General features: G+C 49.0%; 1 protein-coding gene across 6 annotated transcripts in view; it reads right to left on the bottom strand.

Annotated features, from left to right (window-relative positions):
- The window catches only part of DTX2 (deltex E3 ubiquitin ligase 2), a 33,413-nt gene that overhangs the window by 14,855 nt on the left and 5,750 nt on the right, over window positions 1-12,808 (bottom strand). For 5 of the 6 annotated variants that reach the window (XM_015236981.3, XM_015236982.3, XM_072943136.1 and 2 more), the window contains 2 exons: window positions 6,052-6,408; window positions 2,226-2,862 (listed from right to left, as the gene is read on the bottom strand). In XM_015236981.3, coding sequence (XP_015092467.1) covers window positions 2,226-2,862; window positions 6,052-6,319 — 905 coding nt within the window. In that variant the 5' untranslated portion in view covers window positions 6,320-6,408. The remainder of the gene's footprint in view (window positions 1-2,225; window positions 2,863-6,051; window positions 6,409-12,808) is intronic. The other variant, XM_072943137.1, reaches the window with a different exon arrangement.

Raw genomic sequence — 12,808 nt, 5'->3', positions numbered from 1 at the left:
CATGAAAACTCCAAGTCTTCTACACTGACAGGATTTGACAGTCCCAAGCAGGGGGCAGAGCTAGGAGGCTGGAGAGTGGGGCATACAAAACCTCCTGCCAGCTCCCCACAGGCCACCACCAGCTGGGGAACCTCTGAGGATGTGCGGGAAAAGGAATATAAGACGTGAAGCCTGGGGACCCCAGTTCTAGCGCCAGCTCCGCTCAAAGCTGTGTGCCTTGGAGTGCATTGAGTCCCCTTTCTGAGTTTCACTTTCTCTCTCTGTAAAATGAAATAATTCCCAAAGTCCCCCAGAGTGGGTACGAGGCTCAATCTGCAGCCCAATCCAAATGTCTACTGTTTCCCAGGTCTCAGAGGAGCCAGGTGGCTCCAGGAGAGGGGCAGGGCCCTCACCAAAAGCTGAGAACTGTCACAGCCAGATCAGGGCGAAAGGAAATTTAGGACAGTGACCCGCCCAACTCAGTAATCTTAAGAGGGAGAAAAGAGAGATGCAGAAAGGGAACAGAGCCAAGACGAGGGACTACAGAGAGTGAAGAGCAAGGCCCCACTGGAAGCCAAGACACCAGTCACACAAGTCTAGAGAGCCTAGCCGACAGCAGGAAGGAGCAGGGTGCTTTCAGAGGTGGGAGAACAGCAGCAGCAAGAACAGAGCAGATGAAAGGAAACCCGGAGCCTTTCTTCCAGGCCGGTTCAGGGCACAGGCAAAGCTGCAACTGAGGGCTGGTCATAATCACCACCCCAAGTCATCAAAATGCTAAACCAGCCGGCACGCTTTCAATTAAAGAAACAAGAGGGTGCACGACATGTTTTGGAGAGTTTTCCATCCAACATTATTAAAACACAAGTTTTGGTGCTTGAAGGGATAAACTTCAGCTACCAGGAAATTCACTTAAACCCAGCGGCTCAGTGACAAATCGCGCATCTTCTCGATGGATTACTGTCTACTCAGAAAGCCTCCCGGGGCACGAGGCAGATCAGTCAGCCAAGGTTTTACCCAGATTGAGCGAGAAGTGATTTGAAACTACGTAGGTTCCCAAAAAAACACCACATCACAAATTTTGATTTCACTCACTCCTATGTCCTTCCCAGAAGCTACCAGTAAATACTGCCTGGTCTCAGGTTTCCCCAGTCTGTGGTGCTGCCCACCCCACCGCCTTCTCCTCCATACACATGGTAACTTTCACCTAACACTGTTGACACTCACTTGGCCTCGAAAACTATACCACAGCCGCTGGGGAGACTAAGGTGCCAAGTGTTTTCAATCCTCCCAGTCTCACTGGGTTAAGAGGTCAGGGGTTTATAAAGCCCCCTCTGGGTCTACAACAGCCACTAGAGAAGGGTTAACTGCAGAGGGCCACCCTACAAATTACACATGGAAGACTGTTTTTCAAAGCAGGGATCGGCCCATGCAATTGAACAACGCCCCTCCCAGCTCCTGAAAAACTGGAGGAGGTCAAGGTGAACACCCATGTTGGGAGGCAGGCCCCTCTGAGGCTGTTTCAACTAACAGAGCCGGCTGGCCTGGTTTTCTCCCAGTTTACAACACAGGGCGAGCAGGGCAGGCAGCAACACGCACAACCCAGCAGCGAAGGTAACGCCGTCCAGCCCGTCCACCTCCCCTTCTGTAACCTACCTGGATGGTACCAGCGGAGCCCACATTAGTAGCCTCTCGGGCCCTGAGGCTGGGGAGGGGAGACCCCAGAGAAACAAATATCAGGGGAGACCAATAGCCCTGTCTCAGAAGAAAGCAACAAAGCCCAGGAAGTTGCCTGGCTCAAGTCCAGAATCCCAGCTCTAGAACCATCTAGAAACTAGCTTCAGTTAATTCATAAGAACTTAAGCCCCAGAAGGCTAGGCAAAGCTGACCTATTCGTAAAAGCAGCTCAAGTCCTGCTGATAACCCTTCTGGGCTGGCAGGCATGGCATGTTTTTTTCTAAAACAGACTGACCCACATTCTGGAAGGGGCCTCACAGAGTATTGGGTGGGCCTGGTTGGCACCGAGCCCAGCCTGCTTACGTCTCTGAGAAAGTCCACCAAGAAGGCCCAAGCAATGTGCTCTCAATTCCCAGAAAGATCTCAGATCCACATGCCCCAACTCCTCGGACAGCCAAGGAGGCAGGTGCTGGGTCTGCAGGCAACTGGGTGAGTCTTCCCAGGTAAACAGGAGCAGAAACTCAAGCCTGATGACCAGGGTGGACAAAACGACCGTCCCTGACACAAGATACCTGGCTCCACCGGCACTGGACGATCCTGGGGGCTGGTGCTGTGGTCCCAAGTGGGAGAGGCTGAAGCGGTAGAGGGGCTGGTTCCCCAGGGAGGGCGGGGCCCCACCCCAGGGGTTGGTGGTGTTCAGCCTGGGCGCAGACCTGGCCCCGGAGAGTGAGGGTTTGCTGTACGGAGCAAAGGCCTGGTGAGCCCCCAAAACAATGGCGGTCCTGTGGGGGGGCTGGGGGACAGGGTATGCAGGGAGGTTGGTCATGGAGTGGCGGTAGCGGCCTGATACTGGGCCAGTTCCACCACTATTGAGGCACTGATGGCAAGAGCAGGCGACTCCTGTGTGGCCTGGTGGAGCAATGACGGTGGTCACCGGGTAAGGGGGCCCTGCCTGGCGCCGCACGCTCCGGCAGAAGCTGGAAGTCTTGTTGGTCTGTGTGTGGGTGGCATAGTTGACGGTGTAGTTGTACCCCAGGGGAGCCAAGTCCACGAGCTGGTTGCCCCTGGCCACCTGCTGCTCCAGATAGTCACAGATGCTGGCTTCATATGCCGTCCAGGAGCCATCGTCATTCAGCCACTCCCAGACGATGCCCCGGCCCGGGGCTGAATGCTGGGGAAACAGGTGCCTCCGCACAGCCCGCATGGTGCCTGTTTTAAAAGGAGTATTGCACGTAAATGGTTAATCTTCTAGCCCCCCCCCCAAAACCAAGTGGAGTTTTAAAATTCTTAGTTCCTACACCCAAAATAAAACAGTATGACCACAGTGGATAGATGAGTCATGCTGTTGTTTGACCTAAAGGCTGGCATTGATTATCCTTTCCAAATTTGGGGTGAAGGGTAGAGAGCTCGCTCTCAGGAAACAAAGGGATCAAGGGGCAGAGGGGGACCAGCGCTTCTCAGCAGGAGTAAGGGATGCTAGAAGCTTAGGTCAAAGAACAGCTGTAGCTTAGACTCCATGAGGCTTCTCAAAATATTCCTAATGATGAAACCTATGTAGCCTGACTTAAGAAACTGAAAACAGGACACTATAAATCTAGAAGAGAACACAGGCAAAACATTCTCTGACATAAATCGTAGCTTTATGTTTTCCTAGGTCAGTCTCCCCAGGCAACAGAAATAAAAGCAAAAATAAACAAATGGGCCCTAATCAAATTTATAAGCTTTTGCACAACAAAGGAAACCATAAACAAAACGAAAAGACAACCTACAGATGGGGAGGAAATATCTGCAAACGATGAGACTGACAAGGGATTAGTTTCTAGAATATACAAACAGCTCATACAACTCAACAACAAAAAAAATCAAACGACCCCATCAAAAATGGGCAGAAGACCTAAATAGACGTTTCTCCAAGAAGACATACAGATGGCCAACAGGCATATAAAAAGATGGAATGTCACTAATTATCAGAGAAATGCAAGTCAAAACTACAGTGAGGTATCACCTCACACGGGTTAGAATAGCTATCATTAAAAAGTCCACAAACAATAAATGCTGGAGAGGGTGTGGAGAAAAGGGAACCCTCCTACACTGTTGGCAAGAATGTAATCTGGTGCAGCCACAATGGAAAACAGTATGGAGATGCCTTAAAAACTAAAAATAGAGTTGCCATATGATCCAGGAATCCCACTCCTAGGCATATATCCAGAGAAAACTCTAATTTGAAAAGATACATGCACCCCAATGTTCACAGCAGCACTACTTACAACAGCCAAGACATGGAAGCAACCTAAATGTCCATCAACAGATGATTGGATAAAGAAGACATGATATATGTGTGTACATATACACACACATACACACATACACACACACACACACACAAACACAAAGGGAATACTACTCAGCCATTAAAAAAAGAATGAAATAATGCCACTTGCAGCAACATGGAAGGACCTGAAGATTATTATACTAAGCGAAGTCAGTCACAAAGAGGAAGACAAATATCATATGATATCAAGTGTATGTGGAATCTAAAAAAAGGATACAAATGAAGTTACTTACAAAACAGAAAGAGATTCACAGACATAGAAAACAAACTTACAGTTACCAAGGGGAAAGTGGGGGAGGATAAATTAGCTGATAAATTAGCAGATAACAAACCAGTAAGGATTAGCAGATACAAATACTTTATATAAAATAGATACATAACAAGATCCTACTGCATAGCACAGGGAACTACATTCAATATCTTGTAATAGCCTATAATGAGACAGAATATGAAAAAAGAATACACATATGCATATATATATAACTGAATCACTATGCTGTATACCAGAAACTATTGACATTGTAAGTCAATTATAATTCAATAAAAAATGTTAAAAAATAAACTGAAAACAAAAATGTCTGAAGAGAATTAAGTCATCTGTAATCCAACCACCAAAAGGAAGGCACACAAGTTCTATCGCAATATATTTCATCCCACTTAGGCTTCTAGGCACGTGCGTTTGGGTATAGCTGACAATCACACTGAAGACTTTCCTGCTACTTTCACATATTACGCTGTAAGTATTTATGTCTCTGAAACTTCGTAAAACCCATTATTAACTGTTACACAATTCTCTCACATGGATGTACCATTCCCTCTGACTTCTCAGGTAGCAACTATTAGGAAACACCTGTGGTTAGCTTATATTTATTCTTAATAAGCCAAACCTGACGATCAAAGAGAGAAAAGAAAAATCAATTTGGGCCATGCCTCCAACAGCACTTGCCAAAAGGTGACGACTGCAATTACCTTCTACCTGGTCTCCCGACCTCAGCCCTTGCCTCCGACCACGGCAGCCAGAGGGATACTCTTAACCCCAAATCGGATTACATCACTCCTCTGTCCAAATCCTCCCAGGGCTCCTCCTTTCAGAAGAAAAGCCAAAGTCCCTTCGAGGGACGGAAAAGCCCTGCACAACCTGCCCCTCCCTCCTGCCCTTCCTTCAGGTCTGTCCCCAGCCCTTCCTGGTGACCAGGCCACCAGAACTCAAGCTTCAAATCAACCTCTCCCTACACTTTATACATCCACTCCCTGATAAACACTCGCTGCTGTCTAACATACAGTTCACACGTTATTCATCTTGATCGCTGCCTTTCACCATGACTGCAAACATCGTGAGGGCAGGGGCTTTGATCTGCATCCGCTGCCTAAAACCCTTAGTTCTCACATGCCCGAGGAGGCCACTACAGGGATTAGAGCAGTTTTTCAGGCTGGATACTGGTGACAATCTGGGCCAACAGTTCTTTGTTTTGGGGCCAGCCCTGCATGTTGTAGGATGTTCAGGAGCATCCCTAGCCTCTACCCACTAGATGCCAGCGGCACCCCGCCCCACAGTTGTGACAATCAAAAATGTCTCCCGACATTGTCCAATGTCCCAATCACCCCCAGCTGAGAACAACTGGATTACAGGGATACACAGGGCACAACATTGGGAAGAAGGTAGCGGCCCTATGCTCAGTAGCATCAAAACACACACACAAAAGAAACCTGGGTGTACAGGAGAGTGAGGTAACACACCCAGGTGACAAAGCTATCACACAGTGAAGCCAGAATTCATCACCAGGCCTTCTGAACTGGCAGGGTGTGAATCTGCAGGCATTTCTGATTTGGGAAAAGGGCTGGGACTGTGGGAAAGTGCCTCTGCACTGTGTTCCCAAGGCAACCTCTACCACTAAGAGGTAGCTCTCACACTGTGTGGTACCTGCTATCACTCACAGCACCTTCTTCCTGACCACGTGTGTTTCAGGGGAAGGACGAAGCTGAGAGTCAATTCTGTGACCCCAACACGTAGCACAGCACCTGGCTGGCACTTGGACATATACTAGAGGCAGTAAGTGTCTTATTACCAGTGTCCTGACGGAACTGTGTCCAACTGGGGAGGTCGATGATGTAAGGAGCCAGCGAGGGGTCAGCTTGACCTAAGGGGATGCTGTGGGCCAGGCTCCCCAGCCCAAAGCGCTGGCCTTTCTGCTGGATAAACTGCTGCTCGATGTAGCTGCAGACGGTGGCACTGTAGGGATGCCAGGTGCCCAGCCCATCCTGCCATTCCCACACGGCCACTGCCACAGGGCTGGTGTACACCTGAGCCAGGGATGGGCTTGGGGCCATGGCCATCTTCCCCAGGACGCCCTCTGCCTTCCCCAACTGATTCAGACCACTCTGGGCTGGAGTCTCAGGTTCATTGCCCAGTGCGTCCAGGAGACCTGTAAACAAGACAGACAAGTGGTTACTGACGCACATGGTGGCCCTGCCAGAGTCAGCCTCAGTGCAGGGGAAAAAAAAATCATGCTTTTCCAGAGTCACTTTTTTCCTAATACCTTAAGTCAATTCTGTGACCCCAACACCCAGCATGGTGCCTGGCCCAAGGAAGGCACTTGGACTTACTGTAGAGGCATACCGTGAACCTAGTACCTGATCCTGTCTCTTTGCTCAGCCAGCCAGAAAGAATCAGAGGCAATCAAGTGGCTTCCCTACCTCTACAGATGTTCAGGAAGACACAGCGGGTGAATTCCGGGTGCTAAGCATCAGTCCTGCTTCTGTACTTTTACCAATAATTTCCCTCTGGCCCAGCTGCTAAGTGTATCCTTTAATACTGTCTGTATTTTCATGAGTCACCCCAAATCCTTCGTGGACTGAGGCCATGATGACCCCTGACAGCTGTGCGAAGACTCCACCGTTTCCAAAGTAGGTTTGTTTGTGAGACATATTAACACCTGCTATGCCAAAGATGGGGAAAAAAATGGTGTCTCAGAAAGGACCAAGGCTCAAGGACAGCCAGGAGGTCAACAGCAGAGCTGGGACACAAAGCCAGGTCCTAGTTCCACCCGGGGCTCCAGGCTGCCCCAGGAGGCACCATTAACCACAGAGGACACCCTAGATAAATGTTAAAATCCCATGGATACAGAAGCCCTCCCTCTCTGGCCAGTCTGCATCCCAGTTTCTGTGCCTGGGCCTTGCTGATCAGCAATCAGGTTCAGAGAGTTTACATCCATCTCCTAAGACGTTCTTCTCCCAGTCACTCCCGCCCAGCTGCATCATTCACAGAGGCTTTCCTGGGCCACCGGTCACGTGAACTTCTCCTCCACGATACTGACCAGACTCTAGCGGCCATATACTCAAATGAGTATGATGGTCCAGGTCCTCCTGTCCACCTCAGATGGCAGACACCCAGCGAGGCGGCCTTGTCCACAGCCAAATCACCAGCCCCAGCACAGGCCTGGTAATGCAGCATGTGTTATACACAGACTAGCTCAAAGCATGGCTGAATGGAAGCAGGAGATGATTCTGTGTGCCTGCAGCTGTCCCAAGGAGAAAGGCAGTCTGTGAATGCACCACACTGTGATGGTCCTGGGAGCACCAGCTCCTAGAACCGGAGAGGCAAAGGACCAACACTAAGTGACAAACACCAAACAGACTCATGTAATTTTAAGTCAAACAGACTGGCAAGGTGGTATTTCTCCCACTTTCTGTACAGGAAACCAAGGCTCAAAGAAGTCAAAGTCTTACTGAAGGTCACATGCATACTGTTAAGTGGCAGCACATAGACAACCCAGATCAACCGCTCTAATGCCCATTTTCTTAGACAGGAAAGCTCAGCCTGAGCTCTGCCTTGGGCTCCACTTACAGCCCCCATCCCACTGCAGCTTAGGGACGGGGAAGGGGAAGGGGGCGGGAAGGAGGAGACTGCCTCTCAAGCAGAGAGCACCCTCAGCTGTTACAGCACGTCCACGCAGGGCCCTGGCACCAACAGGGTTCCCAGTGGCATCATCTGCTCTGATTCCCACACAATCCCCCTTAAGTACAAACATGGAATTTTGTCCCCGTTTTGAAGATGAGGAAACTGAGGCCCTGGTGTTGCAGTGACTTGCTTACATGGCCACTCATGAGGCTGGGACCTCAGGCTTTCGCTGCTGTCCCTGAGACTGCACTACATCAGGGTTTTCATGAGAGGCCAGCGACCACCCGCTCCACAAGGGAGGGAGAGCCAGAGTGGCACGTGTAAAGGAACAGGCACAGGTTCTGGGGTCCACACGCCACTTACTCCTTCTACTCTACTCACTGCGCCATCCTGAAGAAGGTACCTAAGCCCGCCAAGCTTGATTTCACTTGGAAATGGACATTTCGACATCTATTCTAAGTGCTTTTCTAAGAGATTAAGACAGATAGCTGTGCATAAAGCACCCAGCACAGCAGCAGGCACACAGCAGATACCAGCAAATCTTGCCTTTCCCTGTTTCCCTACCCCCCAAGTCTGGGTGAGGAATGGCAGCCTAGGGCGGCACTGAGCTACACAGCATGAGAACACAGGTGATGAGTCAGGCCTGCAATAACTCCGAGCACACCTGCGGGGCCAGGGCTGCCCCTGAGCTGCCAACTGTTTCAACAAAAGCACATATCCCGCCCTAGAGGATTAGACTCGGGATGCCCTCAAGATGGCTGGCTGGCTTATTAGCTCAGTGCCTGCAATTAGAGGTCTCTGTAACCACAGCCAGGTACAAATCACAGGACTGGTTTTGGGGCCAATTACTCCTGAGCCCGGACTTTCCCCTGGCACCTCCTGGCAGGAATCACTCATCTCTCAGGCAGCAGGGGCCTCCCATGTATCAGTATACGTGGTATGTTCCAGCATGTCCACACATCCCCAGATGAACCAACCTGGAGAACACTGCCAAACAACCTAAGAAATACAGTTAAGAACTTCAGCTAAAGCTTCCCATGAAAGCACTCAGCCTCCAGACTACAGGCACAGCCTGGGGTCCAGGCCCTGGCAAGGTACTGCTGACCCACAGATGAAAAAGACATGGCACAGGGCCCATGAATGGCCATTGTCCCCACTAACACCAAGGCCTCTACCTTCTGTCTAGCCACATCAAATTCTAGAATGTGCCAGAACATTCAGAGCTCTATCCCACCTCCCAGCCATTGATCCTGCTAGTGCAGATGTCCAAACTCACATCCTCTCTCTACCTAAGCCCCCTGCAAACATGTCCATCTTTCCAGACTCAGCTACAGCACCCTCTTCTCCTGATCCTCTGACCCACACCCTCATCAGAAAGTGATGACTCCACCCTCCTGCGCACCCTCACTGCATATTCCACTTACCCAAACATGACTGCATTTATTGGTTTCACTGTTTCCCACCCGCGCCCCCACCCCTGGAACAGGAACTCCCTGAGGGCAGAGCTGCGGCTGACCCAAAGCTGGGGCTGCAGCTCTTCAAATGTCCAATATCCCAGGGGGTCTGAAACACATAGGACAAAAGAGAGGAGGACCCTCCTCTCCAGGGGCCCGAGGCACGTTTGAGGCAACGCCCAGAACGCCCACTGCTGTTCCCCTCGAACACAGCCAATTACGGGCACACGGTGGCCACACCAAAACACCCAATCTCTGCTACAGCCTCCGCCTTCCCCAGGCTGCAGTTCAAAAACCTAATTTGTTTCGGCTCCTAATGATGAGGCTATTTAGGGTGTTCCTAATTATGAAAATCATTATTATTCTAATTGGCCATGGAAAAAAGCCTCAATCTGGAGGCAAGCTAAACACCTGACAATAATGGAATAAAGGAATTTTTTAAAGTTTTTTTTTAAACTTATACATGTATTTATTTGGGGGGGCAGTGAGGGAAGGAGGTAATTCGGTTTATTTATTTATTTTTAGAGGAAGTACTGGGGATTGAACCCAGGACCTTGTGAATGTTAAGCATGCGCTCTACCACTGAGCTATACTCTCCCCCTTCACAGGATAAAGAAATTCTTAAATAAATTATGGCACATCCTAATAGTGGAATACGATTCTTAAAAAAGTGTTTTTTTTAAAGGCTTTCATACTTAGGATAATACAAATTAAAAATGCAGGCTATGTAACTGCAAACACTATGCTCTCAGGTGGGCAGATGTGCTATTTACTGAGCACCTACTATGTGGCATGCACTCTGCTTGGTGCTCCTGTCACCCAGTTCTCTCAACTGCCCTTGAAGGTAGACATTATCCTCATTTTACAGATGAGGGAACTGAGACGAAAAGAAATTAAGACTTTACCCAAGGTCAGGTGGCTGGCCTGGAGGATACCATGAAGACCACGTTCTTTCCATCTTATGTAAATTAATTTTTAAAAGGCTGGAAGGAACAACTCTGATGTGATAATAGGAGTGATGGAATTCTATGATATTTGTTCTTCACCCCCTTCTGTTCGAGCAAATGTTTTACAATGGTCATATTGCTTTTCATGATCAGATCAAAGTTATTTTAACAACATAGATCAACAACTTTGACTAATAGAAAAACCATCCTGCTTTCCCTTGCATTCTGTCATCAGATTTAGCCACAAAGCCCTGTGCACAGCCCTGTAGCTCCAAGGCACAGAGGCACACTGCTGCTCTATCAGAGAGGCGTTTCACACAAAGGAAAACACTTCCATGTGCCGGAGTCTTTTGATTCCCAAGGGATTGAGAAAAGCTTCAGAACAAGATCCGAGCTGGCACAGAAACCCGAGTGAAACTCGTCCTGCCGAACTGTGGGCCTCCGGGTTGGGAAACCACACAAATGGGGCCACTAGAGTTGCGGCCTCTGGGAAGAAGGCCCCACGCATGGATTTTAAACTGGTATCCAGACTGAGCAATTGTCAGTTCACCAACATGTGAGGACCCATTTCCTCCCTCCAAAGCCCACCAAGATGCTGCACGGCCGAGCCTGAGCCTGAGCCTGGCAGTTCACCCTGGGCCCACGCTACCGCAGGGGCTGTCCTCCCTCCTGTGTCCTGAGTGGAGATGAACACAGCCTGTCACCCCTCCCCTTGGCTCATACACACGTGCTCCACTGAGTCTCCCACATGCTCTGTGACCTTGGGACAGTACCCCCCACTTCCTTGCGTTCTACTGCTCGTGTGCTTGGGTGGGTTTTCCAGCCTTTTATAAGCAACAGAACCCTTTTCCAAACGTGGCCATACACCACCCATTGATACATGAAACACAGAAACGTGGGTACACTTATCAACACACAGGTGGCCTCCATCCTGACTTTCTGAGAGGCCCAGGAAGCTGTTGTGCAGAACAGAGATGTTCTGAGGAGCACAGATTGGAGACCAGTGAGATCAGATGACTTCAAGCCTTGTTTTCTAAGCTGCCTCTCTCTCAGGTGCTTTCCAAGAAGCACAGGCCTGCGACCCCACACCCCACCATCTGACCCAGTGAGCATAACCTGTAACTAGAGAATGACCTTCAAATACTTGCTACGGGGCAGCAGGCCACCCGGGCGCTGTCAGGAAGCCTTCCCACAGACCTGGGAAAGTCAAATCTTGCACACAAACACATCAAAGAAATAGCCTACTTTACTAGACGTGTTGTTTTTAATATAAATTAAAGGATTAAATGATATATAATATAAATTAAAAACAATGGAGTACTTTTTTTTTTTAACCTACCAAAGCAGTAAAAGTAACTTAATTTCATTACTCAGCGCTGGCAAGAGTGCACTGAGATTTCATACTGCTGGGAAGGATAAATCCTTTCCAGAAAACAGTTTGGTAATATGTAGCAAGAGGTTTAAAAATGTTCACTTGCTTTGATCTAAGAATTAAGAAATCTATCTAAGGGGATTACAGAAAAACTCTAACATAAAGATATCCCCCACAGCACTATTTTAACTCGGTAAAAGAGAAGCATAGAGAAAACTCAGTAGAAACACACCAAAATACTAACGATGGCTGCCTTTGAGCGGAGAAAACTACAGGGGACCTTTTGCTCAACTTCCTTATATATCTGAACTTTTCACATTTTCTAAAGTGGGAAAGTATTACTTCTGCTATAAGAAACAAACCAAAATACCCTCCACTTTCAAAAGATCATAAATATAAACCAAACTACCACCATCGTTACTTACCACCATTAATTTAGATGGCTGCTCCTGTCCCAGTAGGGTTTTACTAACAGGCCTTGTCAAAGTACCATGGCACCTCCTTGCCAAGAGACACATTCCCCCATCCCTGAGTTCCAAGCAAATGCATAAAACACACCATCCAGGTGCCCAAACTATTACAACAGAGGACACTGCAAGATGGGGCTTTTCTCTGGAAAAGAGATGGCTCAGGCCAGTGTCACCCGGACCTTACCAGGTTTCTGAGAGATGGAAGGAACTAACGAATGATTGCATGATTTGTTCCTTGCACGTGGGGCTGCTGTAAGGGAGGTGACAACTTCTCACCTAGCTGCTGCCTGCCTTGGGCCCTCCAGCGGCAGGTCAGAGTAGATGTTCCAAATGGGGCTCAGGAAGCCACATGGCGGCCAGGGGCACCCCAGGCAACCTACAGTTCCCCTGTAGGCAACCTCTTCCTCGAGCACCAAGAACCTGCAGCTCCTTCTTCACTAGGAGCAACCTGACCACCCACAGGTCGTCAGAGGGAAGAGCCCTGGTTCCCAGCCCATCCTGGGGCCAGAACAGAAGAGTGATGATGGAAGCAGTGGCAGATGTAGTCGCAGCGGAAACACCAGTGACAATCAACCAAAAGCTTACTAGGTACCAGGCACTGTGCTCAGTATCCTATAAGTGTTCTCATTTAATCCTTACAATCCTGGGGGAAGGGTATCATCATCTGTATTTTATAGATGAG

This window comes from Vicugna pacos, chromosome 18 (assembly GCF_048564905.1).
Source record: "Vicugna pacos chromosome 18, VicPac4, whole genome shotgun sequence".
NCBI lineage: Eukaryota > Metazoa > Chordata > Mammalia > Artiodactyla > Camelidae > Vicugna > Vicugna pacos.
The sequence above is the reverse complement of the archived record's forward strand: the minus strand, read 5'-3'. Positions and strand labels throughout refer to the sequence as shown.